Source organism: Heloderma suspectum, chromosome 1 (assembly GCF_057233095.1).
Source record: "Heloderma suspectum isolate Gila_16-S chromosome 1, 16-S_ref, whole genome shotgun sequence".
NCBI classification, from domain to species: Eukaryota; Metazoa; Chordata; class Lepidosauria; order Squamata; family Helodermatidae; genus Heloderma; species Heloderma suspectum.
The window spans coordinates 25,755,225-25,782,923 of record NC_139458.1 but is presented as its reverse complement, the minus strand read 5'-3'; the positions used below and the strand labels follow the sequence as shown (position 1 = coordinate 25,782,923).

Here is a 27,699-nt window from a genome sequence, read left to right as displayed (position 1 = left end):
CAACTTTGAAACTGCTGAGCTTGCTCAATATCGTATTTGCAGTTGGCATCCATTCATTGTTACTAGCAAAAGTATGAAATGGAAAACAATTCCATGGAAAAATAAAAGCATGAGAAAATTGTCCGCCTTACATCACTGAATCCCTCCAGCCATTGCTAAGGCCAGGCAGGGAGCGTGTGCGGTTAGGTGCCGGTGCCTAAAGGTGCCACAAGCAAGAGAGGGGTGGCCAGCGTGGCCCTCCGCAGCTGAGGCTCTTTGGCTGCCTTGGCCATGTATGTGCCACACAAGCCTCAGCCTTCCTCCCAACGTTGGAGCTGGCAGGGATCATCGGCAGACTATCCATGTGCACCTCTGCAGCCTCGAAGTTGGGAGGAAGGGTGGCCACTTGTCACATTACCTGGAAGGTAGCCCCACAACTGCCAGGGCAAGCACATTGCTTGAAGTCTGGTTGCAATGGATTTTTAAAAAAAAGACAGGAAGAGCCATGGAACCACCCCGAGCGCTTTGGAGGAAGGGCAGGATAAAAACCTCAAATAATAGTTTTTAAGAGAACTGGGAGCTAGAAAGAAATTTAGATGTTTGGTATCAGCTTTCTAGTTGCTTAGCTGTCAACTTGCAAACCTGCAGTTTAAATAAGACACTAAAATAAGGGTGTATCAGCTTTCTAGTTGCTTAGCTGTGAACTTGCAAACCTGAGGTTTAAATAAGACACTAAAATAAGGGTGTAGAACCTCTGGCCCGTGGGCCTATTCCAGCCTGCAGGGCACCCCAATCCAGGCTCTGCAGTCTTCCTTGAGGTTCTTTCAGAGGGCGAGGCCTAGGCTCCAAGTACTGCTCCTGGCAGGAATCCCCTCAAAGGGCATCCCCCCACTGCTAACGTGCAGATCTGAGATAGCAGCAGTGGCAGGGGGGCAGGGGGGCAAGGGGGATGCCCTCTGAGGGGATTAGAACATAAGAGGAAATAAGAATGGTTAGAACATAAGAAGAGCCCTGCTGGACCAGACCAAAGGCCTCTCTACCCAGCATTCTGTTCCCATTACCTCAGCCTCTCCACCCACCCTTATGCAATATGGGCTCGTCGGTTTAGGTCCTCCCGTACAAGATGCTCCTCTTTCTTATGGCCACAAACGTACATCTCTTCTCCACCTCAGAAGCCCATGGCTTCCTTCCCCTGACAGAAATGGATAAGCAGGCGTGAATGCACTTAGAAAGCATCATGTTGGGAGGGTGACAGAAAAGGCTGAAGCCACCCTCATGTTGAAAAAATGGTCCTAAGATACTTGTCATCATACACACCACACTTTTTCTGAGGGACTACCTTTCAGCAGCTCTTGCCACCAAACATCCAAAGTACTTCTTAAAATCTTCCCCTGTGAGACTAGGCATTGAATTTTGTGTGTTATATTTGATTTCATGTGTTATCATGTACGTATAAGCATTTACCTGTCCACTTTATATATTGGATTTTAGATGAACAGGTTCCCAGAGTACAAGTGACGATGGGTTCCAGCAAGTCTGTTAGCTATAGAGTATTGGGGTCTCAGAAATCATGCCATAAGAGCTTCTCAAAACTGGGTGAAGAGGCCCTTACAGAGCATGGTCGGCAGTTGCCCTGTCAGCAGTTACAGCATCCTGTAGAATAACGGCTCAAAATAGCCATTGTAACATCCTGTGGGATAACAAGTAGGTCTTTGGGCAGCTCACCCTGGAGCATTGCACCCTCAGCGATAAGACAGTCTCTTGACTTGAGAGTCAAAGGCTAAAAGTCTGTGCGGTAATGCCGTGACTAACAGACTTGGGTCAACAGCCAACAGTGACTGTGGACTAATGGATATAAAAGTGGGCCTAGGAATAGCCCAACTCAAAGTTCTCTCAAAATCAGGAAGGTGTGCATCTTGAGACCCCATACTCTCTGCAGCAAAGTCTCACTGAGTGGGGTTGGCTTCCTAGTGTAATGAGTGGTGAGTAGGATTGGATAGGAATCAAATTCCATTTATATCTGATATCTGGTATCTGTGATTTGAAGCACAAATTCTATATATGTTATTGAAGTAATAAATAAAGCAATATAAGATTAGAAGAGCTCTTTTGTGCAGCCTCATTACTCCAATTCATTTTAGTTCCCCGGTCTGATTGGGACTGATCACCCTAAATCAGACAGAGTGGTCACACCCCACATTGCCAACTTACACAACCACATATGAACCCCAGCATGTATACATTGGAAGCAATGTCTGTTTCAGCATCTTATGTTAGATATTTGTTCCACTCCAGAGCAGTTCTGGAGTGGAACAAATATCCCCAGCAGTTCAAGAAAAGTAGCAAAACTTATGCCATGGGTGCAACACCCCTTTGTTAATCACACACACACACACACACACAGGCATCTGGAAAAAAGAGACTGAGCCCAGTAAATAAATGCAACAAATCATATTGCAGTTGACAGCAAATTTGTAGATATGCCACTGCTGCCTCAGTTACACACATTATTGTTTTGTAAACCGCCTTGATTTTTAAATAAAGTATTAATGACAGTGGCATCATCAACTGCGTTACATGCAAGGCACTGTGTTCCCAAAGATCACAATCCAATTTGACTGCCACCTGATTAAAGAAATCTTAGTCAATTCATCATATGAGTTTTAATTGATTTCACTGATCAGTTTTCATAAATGTACATATGAACACAATTGTTTTGAAGGAAAAAAACCCACTCTTTTTAGATGCTGCATTTTTGTGCTGTAGTGAACATCCTCTTAGAAGAGGCATTCCCTCCTGTACAAGAGAGAAAGGGGAATGCCTTATCCAAGATGGTGCTGCCAATCTGCAGTTTTTCTAAGTACTAACATTGGGCTACATCCCACCGTGGGACTTCCCCTTCCTTCCCCTCCCTGTACCCTCCCTCTCCTCCGAAGAGCAGCTTTGGGGGCACATGGGGGACTACAGGGATCTGTTTCGCCAGCAGTGTCCGTTCCTCTGGCAGACATTGTTAGATACAATCCATTAAAAACAATGTTGACCAATTAATTGGGGGCACATTTTTGGTCAATTACAATGTTTTAAGGTCAGTTAACTTAATCCATTAATAATCTAAGCACTGCAGCCTTGGAAATAAACTTCCAGAAGAAGGAACTGCAGCATTGGCCAGGAGAAGAAGAGGTGGTCCCCAAGCATCTTGGCCATATAAATATTTTGGTATAGATCTATATTCCTGAATCTTACAGTAAGAGGTCATGTGCACATCCTACTAGTTAACATTCTTCATTCATGCATCTGAAGCAAAAATTCCTAAAGAACCTTTTTTTATCCATTTCTATTCCATCCAATCCATCTACAGAGCTGTTACTATTAAAATAGAGAAGATGAAGTATAACAAGGCAAACAGATTAGGGAGCAAATCAATAGGGGAACAAAACCTTGGGTTGGATCCAGAGTAGAATCCTGTTGATGAGACACTCCTGCTGGAAAAGCAGTGGAGGAGGTGATTTTCTCTGATTCCTCCTTTGCCCTACAAAGCTGGTCTTGTGGTTTGGGAGACCCTCTAGAACAGTGTGGGAGGTGGGGTGGGGATTGCAGGGGACAATAGGTGAAAATAACTTCTTCTGCCCTTCCTCCAGTAGGAGCCTCTGTTGAATCTCCGTCCCTTTCAAGAACAGAGGGAGCTTTTCCATTTGAAGAAACAACACTCTGGATCCAACCCCAACATCACTCCCAATCAGGCAATGTAGAAATTATAATTTGGGTTGGATGGCTGTGCCAAAAATTTATGACTGCTGTAGATGAGACTTTCCAAGCCTGGCATACTCCAGATGTTTTGGATTTCAACTCCCAGGATTCCTCACCATTGGCCATGATGGCTGAGTCTGATGGGAGTTGAAGGGCACCAGGTTGGGGAAGGCTGGGGTAGATCATATATGAGATTGCAGAATGTTGGTTTTATTATTATTACTATTTCAAAAAAAGGTTGCATAACTGGATTCTACAGAAAGAATATTGTTACCAGAATATTAGAAACGCAATTCTAACTAGAAAATCAACGTTGATAAAAGTTCAGCAAAACAAATACAATTTTACCTTTGGTGCTTTCTCAGCTTTTAGAACCCTAACTTTTTCTCCCTGTGCGGTTATTTGTTCAAAGAGTTCAAGTGGATTAAGGGAGCAAAAGCCGCCATTCTGAATGTCTGCCATTCTCAGGAGTGTGGAGGATCTTTTATATTCACAATTTAAAGTGTGCCTTGCAACTTCCTTTTATCCAGAAACTTCAAAACAGTCTGGAGGACTCTGGAAGATAAGAGACGATGTAGGGTTCAGTCTTCTGTTTTTATCAATATTGCATTGTTCAGATATTATTCTTATGCACAAATACATATAATAGGATTTAAAATATATATATAAAAAAACAAAACTAAGAACCCACAAACAAGGACATCCAGCTGAACATCTAGCATTCACCTGGCAGGCTTTACTACTACAAAACATACTTTTCCCCAAACACCATAGTCACAGCCTGTTACAACAGAGCTGATAACCTGAAATAATTAGGTATGACACTTACAGAGAAGCTTGCTCAAGTCAGTTTATGAACTGGTTTGGTAACAAGACAGAGGTTCCCTAGCCTATGCGCCCCTTTTGAGCTGATACTACTTCAGACATAATTTGGGCCCCTAACAGCCCAGGTCTATCCACGTTTACATGGAAATCCCCCAGGTTCACAGGGCTTACTTCCAAGGAGGTGTTCAGCACTGCAGCCTTAAAAGGAAGCCACGAGTCCCAGTGAGACAGGCAATCCACCTAGCCCAACCATACACATTGGTCTGAAGCATAGGCTTTTACAGTCTTGCGTCTTCAGCAATTTCTCCAAAGTTCTCTGATTCCCTTTAATCTGCAACTTCCTTTTCATTCCGGTACTTTCCCAGACCATTTGCTTGATAGCATCTCGAATATCATTTTTAGAAATAACACAGCTCAAAGCTAGAAATCTTTTCCCATTCAACCAGGGATGGGGAACCTGTGGTCCTCTAGATGTTGTTGGACTTGAACTCCCATCGGCCTCAGCCAGCATGGGAGTCCAAAAACACCAGGAGGACCACAGGAACTCCTCTCCTGGTTAAACACTACAGGAAATTGCTTCACCTGAGAAAACACTAGTGCTTTTGACGGCTTTATCCTTGTTACTTTCTATACATGTTTTTTTTAAACCTTGCCACATATCATCTTGTGATTACCTTTCATCTTTATATAATCTACTAAACTAAACTCATTCACTGTTTTAACTGCTGAGTAAGCCCTTCTCCTTGCAACTTTGCTTGCCATCTTCTTTGCCCTGAACACATTATACTTCCGCCCAGCTCCTCTGGCTTGGCGTATTATAGGATAGAAATAGCATCCCTCCTAATGGTCATACTTCCTCAGAAGGGCACTATTGCAATTTTGACTTCCTTATGGAGCTCAGATATTGTAACTGTATTCCTCCCTAATAAACTTCCATGAACTATTCATTACTGCTTTCTGCTCAACATTCAAAATTTCCCAGTGTTCTATTGTATTCTTCGAGAACTCAACTTCAGTGCCCTACGTGCCATCGTTACGGTGCTAAATGCTTTGCAGTAGTCAATTAAGCTTAAGAAAAAATTATATGTAATGAGTCTTCCTCTACCATCAGCACCACACTCAAAACCTACTCCCACACAGTCTAATTTCAGTCTCGACCATTGTTAGAACTTTTCTGCCAGTCATTTTAATGCCATTTTACCTGTTCAACAACTAAGAGAAACAGCAAACTTACTTATACCGTGTTTGCTTTTGGAATGAGGAAAAGACAGAGCGCATTTGCAATTTTTAGCTTCCCTTTTGTTTTTCAGATGGGCTCCAAAAACCGATGAAAAATGCTGGTGACTATCACTAATACTTCCCCAAAGCTCAGGTCGGATGTAAGGTTTTGGACACTTTCAGGTTTATCCCTTCAATACTTAATTGTTCCAGTGGGTGATATGACTAAGGCTGATTACAGTCCTGAAAAGAATCAAAATGTACCTACTTTTTAAAACCCCTATCTCATCCTAAGGCAAGACAGAGCATCAAATACAACTGACTGAAGTATCCCTGACAGATACTTGGTCAGCCATTTCCTGAAAACTTATGAAAACAGTCTACCGCTGCCCTCCCCAATCTGGCACCCTCCAGATGTGCTGGACTACAATTCCCATCATCCATAGGAGGGACTGTAGCTCTCTGGTAGACCACGTGCTTTGTATGCAGACGCAGGGCTGTAGCATGTCCAGGTAGGGCTGGGAAAACTCCTCCCTGAAACCCCAAAGAGCTGCTGCCAGTCAGTGCCAATAATACTGGGCTAGTTGTATCAGTGCTCTGACTCAGCATAAGGCAGTTGCCCACATCCCTATCCACATTGGCCATGCTGGCTGGCCTGGGGGTGATGGGAATAGTGGCCCAAGACATCTGGAGGGTGCCAGGATGGGGAAGGATGTTCTACCCCTCCCTAAGCAGCTTGCTCCATTCCTGAACCGATCACAAATTAATTTTTAACACACACAGTTTTGATAACCCAGAAGACTGAAAGCCTATCAGCAAAGGGAACAATTTAACTTCACAGGTGCTCACCTTCCCTCACTCCTGTTAAACAAAACAGTATCCTAACCTTTTCTCTATAGCTCAGCAAGGAAACTCTGCATCCTTAATTGACTTTTTAAGCTTATAATATAAACAGATTTGCATTAGCATTATACTGATCACTCCATTACAAAAATCAATAAATACGGACTTGTCAAAGTATACAATGGACAGCATATAGTTAGATCAGAAGCATCAAAGAAAATCCTCAATTCTTTTAGAGTGACATAAAATAGCACCAATTTTTACATGGTGTACTGGAGAGCCCTGGGGCTCCTTTGAAGCTTATCAAAGGCTCTTCAATTTGAAAATCAATAAACGTTGAGAAGCTTCCCCAGAAGACAGCTTCCTCTGTTAGCATCCCCTGCAATGTGTACCAACAGTGGAGAACTGGGAATGTTCTAGGGCAGGGGTCCCCAACCCCCAGACCGGTCCATGGCCTGTTAGGAACCGGGCCGTACAGCAGGAGGTGAGCGGTGGGTGAGCATCCCTGTTCTTCAAGTAATAGGCTATGTAAATCTTTATACTTGGCCAAGGAGTAGAGCAGGAAACTCCCTTGGCCCCAACCCTGCCCCTGCAGAACGGAGATGCGCTCCTGGGGATTCTATGCCCTTCCCAGCTGCCTTGCCATGAAAGGAGGGGGGGCAAGGTTCTCACAGGCAGGGCGAAGGTGGAAGGTGCGGCCTCGGCGTAATTGCCTCAGCCTTTCAGGTTTCCCTTTGATGACCAGGGCTGACTCTTCAGGTAAGCCCTGGCTGCTTTCGGCAATGTCGGCCGGGCTCCCCTCCCGTCCCCAAGCCGTTTAGTTTAGAGTTGTTTGTTAAATCACTCCTATATTCCGATGGAAGTCCCTACCTACGTAGCCTAGTTTCGATTTTCCAGACCAAAGTTAAATTGATTGATTTCTCTTGTTCTCTGCGCCTCCACCTGTACCTCCTTTTTTACTGGATACAACAGGATTATCAATAATAATAATAATACCTCAGCAGTAGCACTAATTCTAAAATGGATTATCAATGATATTTATAACTCATTAGTAACAGTAGTTCTAAACTGGATTATCAGTGTTGCTGATAAATAATGAAGAATGTAAAATGTTAATAAGTAAAAGTAGTAGCGGATGCCATTTGCGTCCCTGTTCTTTGCAGTAATAGGCTACGTAAAGATTTACGTAGCCTGATACTTGAAGAACAGGGACGCAAATGGCGTCGGCTATGCTGGACACCATTTGCGTCCGCAGTCCGGGTGCAGCGGGTGGAGAGCAGCAGATGGACCTGGACCAGCCACTGCCAGGTAGGTTCCATCCTGGGGGGATACCGGGGGGTGGCGGGGGGTAGTAATAATAATAGAAATAAAGTACAGAATAAATATAATGCACTTACACTTAACCATCCCCTCCGGTGCGTGGAAAAATTGTCTTCCACGAAACTGGCCCCTGGTGCCAAAAAGGTTGGGGATCGCTGTTCTAGGGCACATGCTCAGTTTATGTGATGTGACAATGAGGCCTGGCCATCCCTCGTGATGTGAACGCTAGGACTCTCCCCAGAATCTCCACAAGGCACAGGGGTTCTGTGGCAAAGGTGCAGCATTTGTGCAAGTGTGCATTAGCAAACAAATTGTTGTTGAAAGGGTTCCTGGAAGGCTGAATATTTGGAAACTACAGCACCCTTATGGATAGTCAGCCATGGTGTCTCTTGAAGTGACTGAGGCCAACTTCAATCACCAACCACCCTCTGTCAGAAAGAAGAGGAAAGCAACAAGCAGACCCGTCTCTCAAACATTTAATACACATATTCAGCCAATGCTGCCTGGTGGATAGCAAGAAAGGTTTGGAAACGGGAAGCACACGTTACAATAATACTTAGCATATATACTGCACTGCTCATACATTGGCTAGGTTCACACAACACGCTAACATGATGGCTTATTTTCCGGATCAACCCATGATTGCTTAGCGTGTTGTCTGTGGGACATTTTTCCCACCAATAAGCTGCCCTGAGAACCCATGATCTGCAGTAAGGGTTATTTTATACTTATGGTGAGTTAGCGTGTTGTCTGTCGTGCCAGTGCGGGTTATGGAGATTGCCTGCAGAGCTGCTTGGCAAGAGTGGCCAAAAACGCTGCCGCTGCTCTGCTCTTCTCAAGAGATCTCTATTCCCGCTGCAAAGGAAGCTGTGATATCTGCTTGGCTGGGCGGGGGGACTACAGGAGGAGGAGGGGCAAGGGGGGGAATAAACTACTTTGTGTAGCTTGTTTGCCTGATTGTCTGATGGGAGCACACTAGGTTGTTTGCATAACCTACTGTACACATACCTACCAAGCGTAGCTTAACACCCACCTTGGGTTAGTGTGACGTGTGAAAAGCCCCATTATCTTACAGGTCAATATTCCCATCCCTTATTTGAGATGAGCAGGGGAGGACTAAGGCCGAGAGATAATGACTTGCCTAAGTCTGCTTAGGGTGCAATCCTATGCATGTTGAGACAGAAAAAAGTCCCAAGTTCCCAGTATCGCCCAGTGCACGCTGGGAGTTGTTGAACTTTTTTCTGTCTAAACATGCATAAGATTGCGCGTTCAGTCATTTTGTGGAAGAGGCACATTTTGAACCTAGTATTTTGTGGTTGACAGTTGTCTCTAAGGGAAGCTTCACTCTTGGCTCAACAAAAATGATCGCAAGGTGTATACCGGCATTTCCTTCAGCAAATATGTAAAGTCTGGTTGACAGATATATGACCTTAAAAACCTGTGTACACAGGTCTGGGAACCCTAATCAGGATGGAGATGATACACCTCATCCCAGCTCAACCCATATGTTCCGTGTCAGCTTGCCCAAGAAAGTTGTTTCTCTGCCTGATGACCCCTCTTTATAAAATAGGGGTAATGAATACGAGAAGCAACCTTCTAGTGAGTCAGACCATCAGTGCATCTAGTCCAGTGTTGTCTACCCTGAATTGCAGAAGCTTTCCAGGGTCTCACAGGGAAGCCTCTTTCCCAGCCAGGCTGCAGGAGATCTGACCACCAGGGAGGCATCATAGCTAAGTGATGGTGCACATATTTTGCAAGAAAAAGGCCCCAGGTTCAATTCTTTGCAGCATCCGTTTAAAAAGGAAAATGTAGCAGGTGATGGAAAAGACCCCTGCCAGAGACTCTGGAGAGCTGTTGTCAGTCTGAGTAGACAATACTGGGCTAGACAGGCAAATAGGCTGGCCTGATAAAAAACAGCTTCCTATGTTCCTTGAGTCCATGGTTGCAGCTCCTTCTTCCCCCTCCCTCTGGAAGAGGAGCCTGGAATATGGGCTGTATCACCACCTGCCAGGGGCTTTATAAAAGAAATGAAGACAAAATCTTAATGTGGAACAGTGGCAATGAGACTGATCTATGAATCAAGAAGCCTCTGGTTTGAAGCTTGCCTCTGCCACAAGCTCACTAGGCAATCCACTCTCTCTCTTTCTCTCTCAGCTTCAGTCCCCACATCTGTAATCATAATAATGACTCATCTATAGGGTTATTGTAAGGATAACTAGATAATGCACATGAAGCACTTGGAACAGTTGAAAACACTATACAAATATTAACATCATCATCACATTAGAAGAGCTGTGCTGGATCAGACCAAGGGTCCATCTAGTCCAGCATTCTGTTCACACAGTGGCCAGTGAGCTGCCCGTGGGAAACCACAAGCAGGACATGAATGCAGCAGCACCTTCCCGCCCATGTTCCTCAACAATTGACATACTGCCTCTGGTACACAGGCATACTGCCTCTGATAGTGGAGGGAGCATATAGCCATCAGGACTAGCAGCCATTGATAGCTTTCTCCTCCACACATTTCTCCAATCCCCTTTTAAAGCCATCCAAAGTGGTGGCCATCACTACATCTCGTGGAAGTGAATTCCATAGTTTGACTGTGCCCTGTGAAGACTATGCCCTTCCTTTTATCTGTCGAGAATTTTCCACCAATCAACTTCATAGGATGATCCCAGTTTCTCCCTTATGAGAGAAGGAGAAAAATCTCTCCCTACCCACTTTCTCCACAACATGCATAATTTTGTACACCTCTATCCTGTTTCCCCAAAGTTGACATTTCTCTAAGCTAAACAGTCCCAGATGTTGTAACCTTTCCTCATAGGGGAGCTCCTCCAGCCCCTTGATCATTTTAGCTGCCCTTTTAGGCACTTTATCCAACTCTTGGGTTACGGTGGTCTAACGAAGTCCACCCACCCTGTGCGTATGTAGATGTGTATACCTGCTCAGTCTCACGGGGGATTAGGAGAACGCGTTTGTCACTGGGCAAAACAGGTGGCCGTGGTGATCATCTGAGCAGGAAACAAGCACAGTTGCATGCCTAAATCCATGAACCCAGCCTTCCTCCGTTCAGTGTGGGGCAGCCTTCCCCAACTTGGAGACTTCCGCGTGCGCTGGGGCGACAAACCCCATCGCCCCCAGCCCGCCTGCCTGGGGATGATGGGGGCTGTAGTCCTCAAACGCGCGGAAGACGCCAGGTTGGGGAAAGCTCGTTCAAGGGAATTCCCCGTTGACAAGGATCCGCCGCGACAGCCAGGCAGGCAGGCTCCTTCCTTCTCTCCCTGCCCGCGGGCGGCCACTCAAAGAGAGGAAGGTGGCTGAACTGGGCTACGGGTGGGGTCGGGGGCCCTCCCGACCTCCCCTGCCCCTGCCCCTTCCCCCGCCGCAGCTCCTTACTTGTCTGCGGAACCGGCCGCCTCTCTCCGGCAAGCAGCGACCCCCTTGCATCAGCAAGCCCGAGCCGGTGCGACACGCATCGCCCTCCGACCAGGAAACACGCTCCCGGCCCGGAACCGATGACGGCGAAGAGGCGGCGGCCGAGGAGCGAAGGCCAACCCCAATCGCGCAGCTACGTAGGGGAGGCCGGGCAGGAGCGCCGCGTGTCGCAAGCCTCCCCCCCAGCCCCCCGCCGCCAGGTGATGGCGCTTGTGGGAGGCCGAGTCAGGTTGCTGCAGGAACGATTGAAGCCGGGTCGGGTTTCCTGGGGGGAGCCTCTGAGGGGAGGCCCGCCTACGCCGCAGGCAGAACTGAGGCTGTGCCCGAGGAGGCCGCGTAAGGTAGCGTTGCCGTGAAATGGGTCCCCCTGTAGGCAACCCGGTTTGGGCCCCTCGCTTTCTTGTTTCTCTCGAAGCCTTGCTGTCGCCTCCCCAGCACAGGCAAGAGCTGCTCCCCGAGGCGCTGCGTGGGCCCTTGGACCGGTGTAGTTCAAGCGCAAGAGATGCCCTTGCCTGTTCGAAGCCGGGAAAGAAGGCTTCCTTAAGCACGTTCTCCCACTGCCCCTGTTTCACAGGGAGGCCGGCCGGCTAGGAAAGAGGGGCAGAGTTCCCGCACCTTTGATAGTTGTGTTAGAAAAGGGGGTTCCATCAGGTGCAGCTTGCACGGCGAATTAATGCGTTTAAATAAAATGGCCAGACATATTCCTGAGCTTACATTTCTAAATCCAATCAAGGTGCATATAGTCAAGTCACCCAAGTTCATCTGAGTGATGGTTTATTCCCCCCGCCCCCCCCCCCCCGTCGACCCTGGCCCTATATTTGCTTTTTAGGGGTTGTATCAAATGTTAGTCTAACTTACAGTAGACCCATTGAAATGAATTGGACTTAGTAACTTTGGAAACAACCCTAGAAAACCAAATGTAGCGTGAACGCACCTGCACACAAATTAAGATACAGATTTCTTGCTGAGTTGAACTAGATAATCTATTAGAACGTTGCAGCTCAGCGGTTCTGTGATTCAGTACTGGCTCATGAGGCCCTGCAGTTTTTCTTTTGCATAAAAACACTGTATAATTCGTAACGTTATCTCAGGAAGAGCATTGTAGCTCATGTTAGTATTTACAGCCTGTTATTGTTAACTGAGTAATGGTCACCATTAAAAGAGGTAATGGAAGTGTTTACTATTACACTCTGAGGCTGAATTGTGAAGATGTTTGTAAGAAAGAAAGCATACTATGTTTCTTTGACTAAAAATAGTTTTTTAAAGAGATTTTTCTTAAATTGCCAGTTCTTTTCATTGCAGAAGTTATTCGCTGCTCATGAGGATCTAAAGGCAGAAGTTAGAGAATTTTTATCATAGCCAATTCAATGAACTCACTTGTTGCTTATGATGATTCGGACTCTGAGGCAGAACCTGGAAAGTCTGAAGATGTTGCTAGCAATGAAAAGAACCTGACAAATTCTGCTGTGAGTGCTGTTCAGCCCCGTGGTGGATCAGACTCAGTTTCTGAGAGCAAAGTCCAACCTGTGGAATGCATGGGTAATTTCAGAAGGAACATTTTTCACTCTCAGCACCCTGAGGCTAATAAAAGGTCAATGGTAACACCTTTCCCCAAGGAATTATACCCTGCTACTTTGAAAACAGTAAGCGGTAATCCTAACCAGTCATTCAGTCCTTTACTGAAACCTAAAATACTTCCTGAAAAGGAGAGTTGCTTGCAGAAGAGGGCCTGTGATGACAGTGATGTTACCGTACAAGGGTTGAGACCATATATTCCTAAAAGACTGCGACAGGAAAACTATCCAGTTCTTCATGAAGCAGAAGCCTGTGGAGGGAGCACAAGCTGTGCAACCAAACTTGGTACAGCAGGAGATCAAATGTCCATTAAAATCTCCCAATATATTATGCCATACATAGGATCCAAGTATGGGGTTACTGAAATTCCTAAGAACCTGGTGTTTCAGATGTCTGATCACAGCGGTCCAGTTAATGTCGTCCGATGGTGCTCTGTGCAGAGGTGGAGCCATATGTTACTCTCTGCATCTATGGATAAAACTATCAAGGTAATGCACTGCAGAATGAATGCGTTTGTGTTATGCCCTGTTTATAAAAATGATCTAATACTTTTTATGGAGGAAAACCGATGGGAATCCAGTGACTTCTGAAAATCTCTAATGTGTCCCTGTGAGCCTTTTTCTATGGCAATAGCTGTCTTATGGCAAAATGTGTAGCCATCCACCTATTGTGCATGGCACTTTTGGCTCTGGATGAGGTTGTGTGCTGTTGAATACTGTGAACTCCTGTACTTGTCTGTGGAATTGAACTTGAGGGGGTGAGAAAAAGCCACTGACTCAGCTGAACTCTGACACCAGTAATAGTAAGTCAGTGAGAAACTGTAGATGGGGCTAGAAATGGGGACTGCGGAGCAATACAACTCCTTTCCAGTCTTGCTTGGAAAAACTAACATTTTTTTCCAGATCCATTTTTGCTTCTGTAGTTGCAAGAGACTCAAGACCAGGTCCAGAGGGATCTGAATTTAGCATCTGTGCTGGTGCTGGCAGAGGGAACACAATTCCCTGAATTTTCCCCTTGCCCAGAGCTGGCACAAGAGCTTTTGGTGCCTGAGGCAAGGGACAAAATGCCCCTCCCCTGCATTCCATGTACAGAAGTGAACTGGACTGACAGTTGAATTTTACTTAAATGCTGGCAAGGGGATGGTGTCCTACACTGCACCTGAGGGCAGAAGGCTTGGTTAGAGGGGTGCAGGATGACAGGTCATGTGGCACACACACAACTCTGTCCTCCAACAGAGGGAAATGGCTAGGGGGCTTAGGAGGACTGGCTGGGGAAGGAGGCTGATGCTGTTGCCTCCTCCAGCATCCACCACCTGAAGTAGTTGCCTCACTCTGCCTAGGGCAGGGGGTTGGACTCGATGGTCTTGTAGGCCCCTTCCAACCCTACTGTTATATGATTCTAGGGCTGGCCCTGTCCTTGCCCTCAGCTCTGGCCCCAGGTTGGTTAAATGAGGGCACTTCCAGACCTACTTTCCCCAAGAGTGGTAGTGCCTAACTGGGAAGTGGTGATGGGAGTGGGGAATACCCCATGCAAGAGAAGCTAACTTGTGTGTGTTGTGATGGTGATGTAACTTGAAGCACCATCATTGCTGCATTACTTCTGCTGATTCTGCTAGTAACTATGGGCTAGCAGTAATAAGCATGTGGATTGGCATTGTCTTTTGTGGGTTGTGGTCTGTATCCCTATTACGTGCAAAAGTCCCTGAGCTGGTATTTGTTCAGAGGTTTGATACAGGTGCTTGAATTTCTTATCTTGTCCCTTAGCAAATAGTAGATTGAGGGGCAACATTTTATATGCCCCCAGACCCATGCTGGTCCTCTGATCAAATTTGTAGCCCCTCCTACATGCCCCTCTGAAGATCTAATAAAAACAAAAGTTGGAAGATCAAGCATCTGTTAGAGTAGTGTGTAGTTTGGGCCATGCAGTGCAATCCTATGCACACTTATTCCCAGGTAAGTATGCATAGGATTGCAACCGTAGTCTTGTTGGCTCTGTCATCCTTTCTGATCCTGTAACTGTCTGGAGGACCCATGGATATGTGACTCACAACTGATGTTGGAAATTCAATTAATCCAGCAGGTTGCCTTAAAGTTCTATAACAGAGCTCTACTTTCAGAAATACCTACTCACGCTACTGTGATTTACTAGCAGTAGGTTTCTGTTCTATTCAGGTTATTTTTAGCCTTTGCAGTTCTGTTGGTTAGCCAAAGCAGGACACAACTGAAATATGTTTTTAAAATACCAAAAAAATAAATAAATTACAAGCCAAGGGATGAAATGAAATCAAGAGCTGGCATTAAAGCAACCGGTAAAAATTTGTCCTGAAAAGTCTGCCTAAAAAGAAAGGCCTGAACAGCCTGCTTAAAAGGGGCAAGTTCTTGAATCTGTTGCCCAGTCCTGGGAAACTGATTCCAAACCTCAGGGGCCACATAAAAAAACTTGTTCATTGGTGGGCACCAGCCTACCAGATGGTGGGATCATTAAAAGGTTCTTATCCCTGGATCCTAGTGGTTGAGAGGGTTTATGGGCCCAGACTGTAAGGGGCTTTAAAGGTAGATGGCACCAGCACCTTGAATTTAGCCCAGAAACAAATCAGCCAGTAGAACTATTCCGAGGCATTTGTTAGCATATGATAGGCTGTTTAATGCATTAATTGGTTTGTTCATGGTTGTCACTGATGTTTTAGTTGTTACATGGGGTGGTTGTATTTTAATGTATAATTGTTGTAGCTGTTTTACATTTTGTAGGTTTTCATTCTATTGTAACTCACCTTGAGTCTTCTTTTTTGAGAAAGGCATCTAATAATAATAATAATAATAATAATAAATAAAAATAAAAATAAAAATAATAAAAAATAGAACTGGTGATGTACAGATGTTATGTGGTCCCTGCAGCTAATACCAGATATTAATCTGGCTGTTGCATTTTAGAGTAACTGTAGTTTCTGGACAGCCTTTCAGTAGGAACCTTGAGGCCTTTTTCTTTTTCTCCCTCACTCCCAGTGGGTTTCCATTAGCTCTTAGTGTGACTTAAGTAGGGGTGGGCATCTTGTGGCCCTCCAGATGTTTGGCTTCCAATTCCCATAATCCCTCACTCTTGGCTGTCATGGCTAGGGATGATGGGGGTTATAGGCAAAAACCTACACACCTGGATTTGAGGTCCAGGTTTTGTATGTACTGTATTTACAGTTGCCGTAAACTAGGACTGTCAAACATAAGGTCCAGAAGTTCTATCAGGCTGTTGTTGTTGTTATTATTTCTATACCATCCAACAGCTGAAGCTGTCTGGGCAGGCAGTTTACAACTGTTCATAAAATCACAAACCACAGATACAAGATAATAATATACAGCATTAAATTTCAACGTGCAAAATTTAAAAAAATTTAAACAGCTAAAAAGAATTTCTTTTTAAAATACTAGCCCTGTTAAAGACAGCTGACATAAATGCCCCATCATATGCCATTAAATGCCTGGGAATTGAGGGCAGTCTTAACTTAGTGTCCAGTTGAGTGTAATGTCCATCCATTTGGTGTCACGCTTAGGTTAAGCTAGTTAACATTTCTCAGTAAGCATCTGCTGGATGAGAGTTTGGCCCACCAGCTCATTTAAATGCGACACCCCTGTCCCAAGTCTTCTATTCTGACATCCCTCATCCCCCCTCGCCCCAGTAATATATCTACAACAGAATACAAGATTTCAGGGTTTATCTTTGAGTGTTGATATATAGTGAGAACATATAGTCTGCATTCATGTATAATTCCAAACCATGGTTTGGTGCTACGTGAAGGAGCAATGATGAGTGTTGGGCTTGCACACTCCCGTCCCCCTTGAACACTGCGATTTCCTAACTAATTTCCCATTTCTTGGCAAACCACGGTTTGCTGTTGCTTGTGGATGTGGTGAACTATCATTTGCTCAAACTACAGTTTGTGTGCAAACCAGGACCAACCTCGGTGATTTGAACAAACAGTACTTTGCCACATTTGCAGGTAATGGCAAACTATGGTTTGATTAGAAACTGGACATCAGTTAGAAAATTGCAGCCTACGGGGCAGAAGGAGTAAGGGATGGGTAAGTCTGAGGCTCACTGTTGTTTGTTCATAAAATGTCAAAATGTAGTTTGATGTTACATGTAATGCAGTCAGAGTGGTGAGAAGACTGTGGTTTGGGAAGCAGGAAGGACAATAATGATTTTGGGTCATTGCTTAAAGATGAAGCAAAAGAAGTTGGTAACCTTCTTCAGGTCACCAACCTTGTCTAGGCTGCACTACTATACCTACTTACCAGGGAGTAACCCCCATTAAACTCAGTGGAACTTATTTCTGAGTAGACATGTACTAAATGGCTTGGGGTCAGGTTATCTGAAGGACTGCCTCCTCCCATATGCACCTTACCAGACCCTAAGATCATCTTCAGGGGTCGTTCTCCAGGAGCCCGTGCGAAAAGAGGTAAGGCAGGTGGCTACCAGGAAAGGGCATTTTCTGCTGTGCCACCCCAGTTGTGGAATGAACTCCTTAGAGAGGTTCGCCTGTTGCCTACGTTGTACTCTTTTCCGTGCCAGGTGAAGACCTTTTTATTTTCCCAGGCATTTTTAGCATTTCAACATTCCAGTTTCTTAGTTCTGCTGTCTTAAATCTGCTATTGTGTTTTAAATATCTGCACTGCTGCTAGTTTTACTCTGGTTGTATTTTTATTTTGTAGTTTTAATCTATTATATTTTATATTGTATTTTCTGTTGTATTTTTGTGGTTTTAATTTTGTGAAACGCCGAGAGAGCCTTGGCTATTGGGCGGTCTAAAAATGAAATAAATATAAAGTCGCATAGGATTGTGCTGTTAGTGCCACAGCTTGAAATGCTAGTGTGCTTGACGGGGCAGAATGGTGAACATAGGCTCTGGAGGCCTGGCTTTAAATTCCATCTCAAGCCATGAGTAGTCTGGAGGGGTCACCTTAGGCAGCCTCAATTCTTCATCTGTAAAATGGGAACAACGACAATAGCTCACAAGATAGCTATGAGTGGAATGGAGCTCAATTTTTAAATAGTAATTTAGGATCCTTTTAAATTGTTACCTGCATAGACTCTAAATGGTGGGTGGAATTAAAATACAGTAATAGCCCAAGCCAAAACATGCTTGCTCATCTGTAAATTCCATGGGAGTTCAATGGGGCATACATCATATAAGTATGCAGTAAAACTACATAATTTATACAAGTGTCTTTATACTGAAGTGGATGTTTTGTTTCTTCTAGCCCCAGCGCTTGCTAGTCTTGCTGACAGCAGCTCTCCAAGCTCTTTTGTAAAGCCCTTTTCCAGCTCTGCTACGTGACCTCTTTTAACTGATGGCGGCAGAGTTTGAACCTGGGACCCTCAGTGTGCAAAGAATGAACCAACTGGGTTGTGGCTCTGAGATTGGGCTGTGGCTCTGAGATCTTCTAAACAATGCGGCTTTCTGGGCGGTGGAGTTTGGGTTTTTACTTTTGTGAAGTCAGTAGGTGGTTGCTTATCAAGACCTATTTTTATACGGTTACATTTTTATTGACCATCGGAGTAGAGTTCAAAGGCCCATTTCTGGATGGAAACAAAGGTAGACAGTATGTAAACGCCAAGGAGGCCTATATGTTCCTGCAAGCAGTTCTGGTTGCTTGAAATGCTTGGGTATCTTGTTTGTTCTTGTGGTGTGGTGATCAGCTTATCTTGTGGAACAGCACACAGGTTTGGGGCTGGTGACCTGTGTATGGAATACGTTTTCTAGTATGGAATCTGGTAAATGGTTCATCATATAACTTCTCAAGAAGTGGCTAGAAGGGCAATATGTCAAGTGTGTATGAATTCTCAGGGGTTTATTCTGCCAGTGTAGGCTCAGAGACCATTTTCGTAGGAGGATATATGCGCTGCCATACTGATTAGTTGTTGTTGATATTCTAGCCTTTTCTCTGAATGAGGTTTTCTTCTTAAAATAAAGAGATACTGTGATCTCAGAATAAGTTGCACAGGGCAAGTGCGCTCTGAATACACAGACAATAATAGTTTAAAAAATGTTTTGCTGATTTCACTGGCTAGGGATCTAGGGCAGTAGCTGCAACCCTAGTGAAGTGTGCTGTAATACGTGCAGGTTTAAGGAGCTTTTTAACCTCATAGACCGTAAAACTATACGCCTTGAGCCATGTGGCAAGAGTGGTTTGGGAAACCTTCCATCCTAATGGAAAAGAATGAAAGGAAACAAACAAGGAATCAGGACGCTGAAGTTCCTCAGTTCTCTTAAGGTAGATCTTGATCACCCTTCTAACATCTGGTGTGTGCCGGACCTGGTCCCCATCTATATGGCACCACTTTGACCCCCCACCCCATTGCAACTGCGCAGCAATGCGGCTTCGAATCAGCATGCCCTGCGATACACTTGTGATGTACTGCACGCTTCCCTAACAGACTCGCTGTGGCCTTTTTTTTTGCTATTATACTGAAATGCACAGCTGTGCAGTCCCGTGAGTGTGGGGGCATGACACTTCAATGGCTGTTTTGTATTTGAGGGGCTCTGCTGTGTATTTCTGACCCTTTTAAGATAAAAAGTGGGTGTTTTGTGCTCCTTCATTTCCGCACCATCAGTTTGTCAGTTCCCCAGCCTGAGACTCTTGCGATGGTTCGCACTCACAAGTGTGAGTGCTACATGCCTAGCCATTGCTCTGAAATGGTGGCTGGAGCGATGTTGGTGCTCCCCCAAGGACCCCCCCCCCCGGCCGTTGGGTACTGAGTCCAAAAGCAACCGTTGCGAAGATATGAAGCTGCAAAACTGTGCAAAAGTGTGATTAAATAGATGAAAACACCGCTCTGTGCCTCTGTAACTGCACAGCTGAGAAGGGATGGGGGAAGTAAAGGGGTGTCACAGAGTGACACAGGCACTACACATGCCTACAACACGCTCACTGCAAATTGTGAAGTCGGTTTGGGGAAGGGACAAATGGTTCATAAGCATGAGGAAACCCGTAGCAAACGAAAAACATTGCAGCAAAATGACTCCTTGGAACTGCACATTTTCTGGGCAAAAACCACAGATGGCTGTGAAGTCACGACTGTGTCACCTATCACGAGGGACCTTGACTTGCACCTGCCCCAGAGTAAAAGCTGGGTGTAGATGGGCCCCTGCTCAGAGGAGTGAGAGGAAAGAACAAGCTGCTGTGTTCTGTGAAAAAGAGTGTTCATTTGGGGTATTAAGGAAGGGTCCAGATGAAGTGTGAGAGACAATAATAATTAAAAAACCCCTATGTTTTGAGTCCTTGCTGCATAAACAGAGGTGGTCCCCTCATGGTTTATGTGATGTATTATTATCTTAGTATCTCCACAGAGGGAGAGGAATGAATTAGATTTTATGCTGGATTCATCAAAAACCTTGATGAAACCTTGGGCCTGAGCAGAAGACATAGCCTGGAATTGCTTAAATATGGCAAAGAGCTACTTATTAGAGTTGTACTCAGTGGTGTTATTTCCTAATAGGAAAGGATTATGGAAGAAAACACAAAGGACAGGACTCTCCCAGTAACATTTTGATAGGTCTCCCAGGAGGGGAAAAAAACGGGAGGGGAGAAAGTGAATTTGCATCTTTGGTCCTTGTAGGGCATTTCAGTCAGTAGAACTTACAATAGGACTCTCACCTTCCCTCAACCTGCTGCCCTCCAGATGTATTGGACTGCAACTCCCATAATTCCTAGCCAGCATGGGCATGCTGACTAGGAATTATGGGAGGTGCAGTCCAATATATCTGGAGGGCAGCAGGTTCAGGGAAGCCCTGAATAGATGATGATTTTAGGAATGTTTCATTGCTGACTTCCCATGTGATCATGTGTGTGACATTTAATTCCCTTTTCAGGCAGCCTGGTGTAAGAGGAGGCATACAATGCAATACCTAAGGCTGCATCGTTTTTTGGGCATGTGAAACAGAGTCGATGGTAAGAACCTGAAGCTTCCCCGGAGAATCAGTTTAGCATTGTTGACTGTTACAAGAAGCAGGTTGGACCAGGGCAGGGGCATAGGACGGGGCTGTAATGGCATGATTCCCAAGCACTGTAGCTGTTGTTGGATATAAAAAATACAGAAGTGCTTTATACTGAGTTAGACCTTTGTTTCCTCTGGAGCAGTAATTTCTCTTCTGATTAGGGATTATGAGAATTTTGTTTCTGTTCACAAGTTGTCAGAACTTGTCCCGTTTGCAACTTCAAATGTGAGTGCATTTTTTGGGAAAAGCTCACACAGTCCTGAACTTGTGATCATGTCTGAAAAAATGTGTATTTTTTTTTTTAAAGGCACATTTCAAAATGTGATTTTTTTTAAAAAATACACATTTTTACACTTTAGTCAATGGGAATGCACATTTTTTAAAAAGTGCACATGGAAATGCAGACTTCCCCATTTGAACGAAAAGGAAAACAGGTTGCAAACAAAAACTAAAGCAAACTGAGCTTTGTGGTGTTCGGATAATCTCAGTGACCTTGAGCATCCCTGCTTCTCCCATCCCTGGTTCCATCTGTCCTAGTAATGCAGTGGAGGCTGGTGGCTCCAATGTCGGGGGGCAGTGAATCCTCTCCAGGCTTCAGTCAGAACTCTAAAGGAGCTATCCAAGGTGCAGAAGCACCTTGGATAGCTCCTTTGGAATTCTGACTGGTTCTGACTGAAACCTGGAGCAGATTCACTGCCCCACTGACATCGGAGCCACCAGTCTCCACTGCAGTAATTTCAGTTCTGATCGGCTTTCCAAGTGTCTGAAGCAGGAATCTGTCCCACAGATATTTCACGCTATACTGTCCTGCTCTAGAGCAAGTCTTGGCTGTTTGCAAGCATGTACAGGGAACGAGGCAATAGAGTAGTCAAGTTGGTAAGCAAACGGTCAAGCACGCAGGTTTCAGTCCAAGGAGTTTTAAGCTAAGGTAGAGGTGGTCAAAATCCAGGCAGAGGTCAGAACGCTGGCAGTCAGTCAGGCAACAAGGATCAGGCAGCAGCAGGAGTAGTCAAGATCACAAGCAAGAGGTCAAACATAGTAGAACAGTCAGGTATGTTCCACAGTCCAGAAGCAGACACCCAGGGCACGATTCAGGAGGCAAGGTACATGGCAGAGGCTGGAAGGACTAAGTTGTTGCAACACTGGCTGGGTTTTCAGTGAAGGCTTTTAAGGCCGGAGCCAGCCAGACCCACGCAGAGCTCAGCTGTAGCAATCAGAGCACCCTTTCCAGACCCTACTCCTGAAGAGTCCCTTTCTCCAGAGGAGACCTCTTCTGGAGGTGAGCACTCCTTCGCACAGAAGCTCTGCTAGCCTGTTGTTTGAGGCAACGATGCTCCCAGGTATCAGGGGGTGGCTCAGCCTCTGCTTCAGAGGCAGAGTCCCTCTCGCCTGACAAGCTGGTAGCCACTTCCCCTGAGGGTTCAGGCTCCTGTGGGTCTGGTGGCAGACCCTGGTCTGGGGCATCCTGGGCTTCTGGTGCCTCTAGCTCCTCCTCTGAGGAGGATGTCTCCAGTCGGGGCATGACACTGTACATACAATTGGTTAGGATTCAGAAATCTTTTCCACACCTGATGCCTGAGATCCTTCAGCTGGAGATGTTCCTTGACCTTCTGTGTATAAAGCATGCGTTCTACCACTGAGCCCATCCTGTTGCGCCTAATTTCTACCTTCCCACAAACTGCAGTCATTTCACACTGTACAGAATTGGTTAGAGCAGCTGTAGTTCATAGCCTTCACCAGCACCTAGCACGCCCTTTTCTATCTCATTTGCTTCTTCTAAATCCCCTATGCCTGCACGGTACATGTAGGAGTAAACATAGCCAACTGCAAGGCTTGCTCTGTTCACTCATCTGTTGAAATAACTGAGCCTTGAAATTGAGAATTAAAGGAATTACTAAAAGAGAAAAGAAAAGAAAAACTCACCATCCAGAGTGGTACAAAACTTCTAATTTAGCTCTGACTTTCTGTGACCTATTATAAGCTATAATTTTCTTTAAAACACCTTTCTTTGCATTGATTTTAAATGATTGCTCATGTTGGCCATGTAATTAGAGCACTTAAATGCTTCTTAGGTTTGATGTAATATGTTTGCTATGCAGTGCATGGTTTTAGTGGAAGACTGCTGTGCTGTCATGCTGCTAATTCTAGTTCTTCACATGAGCAGGTGAGCACGTTGTGTTTTGCTGACCTTAATGTCTCATTCCTGACTTTGGTGAAAACCTAAGAGCTTTTTGCGAAAGGATATGAGTATCACTTTTTCTTTGACTGACGTGGGACTTAGCTTTTCTGTGCTACTTTTCAATTAATCAATTAACTAGGGAGATATATAATAGTGAGAAAAGAAGCCACGAACACTGACTCCTCAGCATAATTACAGAAGTGTAACAAATGGGGCTGCGTTGTTCCTAAAGTTCTGGCACAAGCAATCCACTTTCTGTAATGGACATAGTAGCGACACTATGCCCCCTTCTCCTTCATTTTTGCTACAGATGTTCAGCTGGCACATATTGAACAATTATTTCAAATTGCTTGTCCTTTGGTAGCAAGTAAATGTGTTTTAAAAGTTAGAGGCAGGGAGAAGCTGAAAAATGATTTAGTTTAAAGATGGGAAACCTCTGAGCCTTGTCCTAATTACACTGGTTCTCAGCCTAATTTCAAAAGCGCTCTGTAAGCGATATGTTCAGACTTGGCAATCTGTCTCTTCCATGGGAGACAGCTGGGAAGGGAGGGAGGGAGGCAAAGGGGTGGTGGTGGCAGAAAGTGAGAGAGAAAAGTGGTGGGCCTGCCCACATCTGGCTTCAGCCATGCCCGACAGGTACCTCACCCCTGACTTAAATAATGCTATACATTTTTTGAAAACATACAACTCATGCAACTGACTTGTCTCTGGCCCCTTGACTTTGCCTTTTAACAGTGAAGGGATGGGCCCAGTTTTACCCTCTCCCCCTTTCCTCCTGGAGTCTTGTGCAGAAATCCATATCTACACTGGAAGAAATTGGGGCATTCCTGTAATATAGCTCCTTCCTGGCTCTTGTGCAACTGGCAACTCATAGTCCAAATCTAGCTCACTGTCTCCTCTACTATAAAAGTTTATTTTGGCCCAGGACAGCCTCCTTCCAGTTGACTATAGGAGGGGAGTAGGGACTCTAGGAGGAGACACACAAGGCGTTTAATCTGCATTGTTCTTAAAACGTCCCTTTCCCTTCCAGGACAGGCAGTGCCCTAGTCTTAATAGAGGTAATCTTCATGGTTTGATTGGTGTTTTCAAACCAATTGGGGATTTGGTGTTAATACTACCTGCCAGCTACCAGAGTCTGAGTCAGGTGTGATTTCCTTTGAAGACAAAGTGGAGCCTCCTACTAGGACCTGGAGGAGCGGGCTCCCCCTAGTGGCAACTCTGGGACAGCTGTTGAAAAGAATGCACTTGCCCATGGACCCTGCTGAATCCAAGCTGGCCGCAGCAAAACAAGAGGCAATTTTGCAAGGGAAGAAACTGCAAGCAGAATTGCACTCCTGGAAGCCTGTTTCCTTGCAAAATCACTGTGATTTTTGCTGCCATGGTGGGAAATTTGGCAGCAAAGGCGACGGCGGCAATTGCAGCAAAGGTGGAGGGCTAGCCCCTGTGGGTTCCAGGGGGAGCAATATGGTCCCCGACCTCTGGATGTTGCCCACACCTGTACTGCAAGGACCTTCAGTTGCTGCTGGCTGGTGCAGCACCTAGCCTATCCAGCTGTTACAGCTACCAGGACCCTGGCCCAGTTTTAGCCTTCTTTCCCAACTGAACAGCCTTCCATCCCTCTTGCAAGCCCCTGACTTTAGACCCACCAGCTTCTGTATTAGTGGGAATGGGACAGGTGGTCAGATCCTATTGAAATTGGTGGGACCTGCATGTGTAACTCCTTTAGGGGAGTGACTTGTCATCACTTTTCGGGTAGACGTACACAGTGTTGTCCGTGGCCAGTCATTGTGTACAACGATCTTCTGGAACCCATTCAGAAAATTTGTATGCTAGGCTTCCTGTATTTTTGAAAGCCGATGGCCTATCGACAATCTAATTTAATATTTGACAAGTCACTCATGGGCTTAAACACTGAAATCCCAAGGTCTCTACAGTCCTCCCATAGCACACAGGTAGCTCACCCTTGGCTGCCCAGCCCTTCTCTGACATCAGAAGTTCTAACTCAATGGCAGCCAGATACCTTTGCTGGTTCAGTCCTGTTGCAGAAATCAGAGTCAGATAGGCCATGGAGTGAAGGAAAAAGAGTTCTTCTTTATTTAACGCGTGGGCTTTATGGCTGGAATCACTTCCAAAGAGCCAAAAGCCCCGATCTACATCAGCAGATTGTTTTTATAGATATTGTGACACATAGGAAATGGCTCCTCCTCTCCCTCCCATGTGGGGTTGCAGTCCTCAACATTTCCTCTCTTAGCACCATTGTTTATATCCCAGGAAATGGGTTATAGGGCATGATAAGCAGAGAACAGCAGATAACATGATATACATATCACCATGACCTTAGCTTTGGTGACAAGTTAAGAGATTCCTGCGTCTCGTCAGCTTACAAACATATATTTCAGAGAGCAAGAGCTCAGCAAGAACATGAGGCATGAGGCTACTTAGTCTGACCCCTGATATGGCTGCTACAGTCCCATTGAGACAACAGTGCAGCCACTTCCTGTCTGTGGGCTACAAACATGCAAGTTCATAAGTTGCCAAGAAGTGCAATTTCTACTAAGACTTAACGTATTGTTATTAAATGTCCCAGGCAAGTATTTGCAGCCCCATTGTTTCATTTCAAAAATGGCTTCTGTGCTCTCTTGAGATGAAGTCATCAGCCTCCTTTTTTAAACAAGCAAATGGAAGCGCTGGTAAGCTCAGACAAACAGAACATAAAATTAATTTTAATCAGCTCTAAAAAGAGGTCAGTGCTCACAATGAGCCTGCTGCTGATAAGGCAAAGAACGTGAATTGTTGGTTAAAATGAACAAGCTCAGGTGGGAACAATGTTTATGGTATTATAGAGTCTTTTAAAATCACTAGTCATTAGAGTTCAAATCCTCTTGCATGCTCCTTGAGAGCTATTTCATTGTTGGAGGAATAACTATTACAGTTTAAAAAAAATACAGCGATTTGTACTGTTTGCTCCTACCCTCTTTGGTGTAACTTTCAAGCCAGTAGAGGGCACAGTTAGATTAAATATGAATGCTGCAAAGGTGGGATACCAACTGCAGTTAAGTTCTCTGTTTGGTCAGTCATTGCAGAAAGTCTGCTTCGTAATACAGATAACAGCAAAGAGCTTAATGTAAAGTTTATAATTACGCCTGAACTGAGGGAGAACTATAGTTAGTTCAAACCTGTTGTCAGGATCAAACTGTGGTATATGATCCTGGCTTGTTTGCTAACCATAGTTTAAACCAACCTTCCGCAACCTGGTGCCTTCTAGCCCTAGCCAGCATAGCCAATGGTTAGGAATGCTGGGAGTCAGGGCTGATGTGAAGGGTAGGCGTGGTTGGGCCCCTTCTGAGGGCTCACACCCCAGCACGGGCCCACTGATGGGAACCCCCAGGGTTACTCCTCATCACCATTGCTACCTGCTTGTTCACCTGCCTATTGCTCTGGCCCAGACAACAGTGATGGTGATAAGGAGGAGGAGTATATACCACCGCCTACTTGCTCCCTGGCTCTCTGCCCATCAAACAAGCAAGTGGTAGCAATAATGAGGGAGAGGGAGAGGATGAGGATCAATAGCAGCTGGTGACAATGGTGGCGAAAAGGTAGTCTCACTGAGGGAGGGGGCCCATTGACGGTGTCCTGCCCAAGGGTCCTTCAAAACCTGGAATTGCCACTGCTGGGAGTTATAGTCCAAAACATCTGGAGGGCACCAAGTTGGGAAAGGCTGGTTTAAATGAACTAGAGTTCCCTCAGATTTGGACATAACAATAAACTCCAGCTAGTTTAAAACTAAATAACTAGTTTAAAACAGGAAGTGGTTGCTTCCGACTTCCTTGTGGCTATGCTGGAAATGGAGAAGGGAGAGGGCAGCACGAGAGGCCCAAGGCTTGTTTCTGCTTGTTCAATGTTCACACAATGCTAGACCTTTTATGCCATCCTGGGAATATAACTGAAGGGTAGTATAAAAATAAATAAAATTTAGTGCTGGTCCAAAATGGGTCATTGCCTGCCTATTACTTTGGTGCTGGGTGTTTGGATAGCTCCCTGAGTCAGATGAAAGATGACTGACATTTGTATTTAAACCATTTACATACAGCCTTTTCCCCATTCGTGGTATCTGAGGCGATTAACAAAATATCAGAGAATGTCATAACAATAAGGCTGTTGTGGACAATAATACAATTTAAAAAGAGCAGCAAAAGAACATCCAAAACAGTACAAAAAGCAGTAACAGTATTAAAATCAGCAGTAACAGTATTAAAATCAGCAGCAACAGCAAAGAAGCAAAGCAAAGTAAAAAACAACCCAACAGTAATATACACGGCAAATTGAATGATGCATCAAAAGCCTGAATGAACAGGATAACAACAGAGGTACTAGGTGGATCCCTTTTGGGAGGTTGTTCTATAACTGGGGCATAAAGAAAGCAAAGGCCTTCTTTCTTGTTGCTACCAGCCTAACCCCCACAGGTGAGAGTACCCGGAAAGGTTCTCTGATGATGATGGCCTTGTAGGCCCCTTCCAACCCTACTATAGTATTCTATTCTATGATTGCAGTTGCTGGGCAGGCTCACATGGAAGGAGGCAATCCTTCAGGT

General features: G+C 45.1%; 2 protein-coding genes across 4 annotated transcripts in view; one reads left to right on the top strand and one right to left on the bottom strand.

Moving 5' to 3' along the window:
* The window catches only part of WARS1 (tryptophanyl-tRNA synthetase 1), a 37,159-nt gene extending 25,760 nt beyond the window's left edge, over positions 1 to 11,399 (bottom strand). The window contains exons 1-2 of one of the 2 annotated variants that reach the window (XM_084838714.1): positions 10,874 to 11,399; positions 4,075 to 4,281 (exon numbers count right to left, since the gene is read on the bottom strand). In XM_084838714.1, the coding sequence (XP_084694840.1) occupies positions 4,075 to 4,188 (114 nt within the window). In that variant the 5' untranslated portion in view covers positions 4,189 to 4,281; positions 10,874 to 11,399. The remainder of the gene's footprint in view (positions 1 to 4,074; positions 4,282 to 10,873) is intronic. The other variant, XM_084838706.1, reaches the window with a different exon arrangement.
* A 271-nt stretch (positions 11,400 to 11,670) lies between these two features.
* The window catches only part of WDR25 (WD repeat domain 25), a 204,214-nt gene continuing 188,185 nt past the window's right edge, over positions 11,671 to 27,699 (top strand). The window contains exons 1-2 of one of the 2 annotated variants that reach the window (XM_084838685.1): positions 11,671 to 11,708; positions 12,670 to 13,430. In XM_084838685.1, the coding sequence (XP_084694811.1) occupies positions 12,735 to 13,430 (696 nt within the window). In that variant the 5' untranslated portion in view covers positions 11,671 to 11,708; positions 12,670 to 12,734. Of the gene's footprint in view, positions 11,709 to 12,654; positions 13,431 to 27,699 lie in introns of both variants that reach the window. The other variant, XM_084838694.1, reaches the window with a different exon arrangement.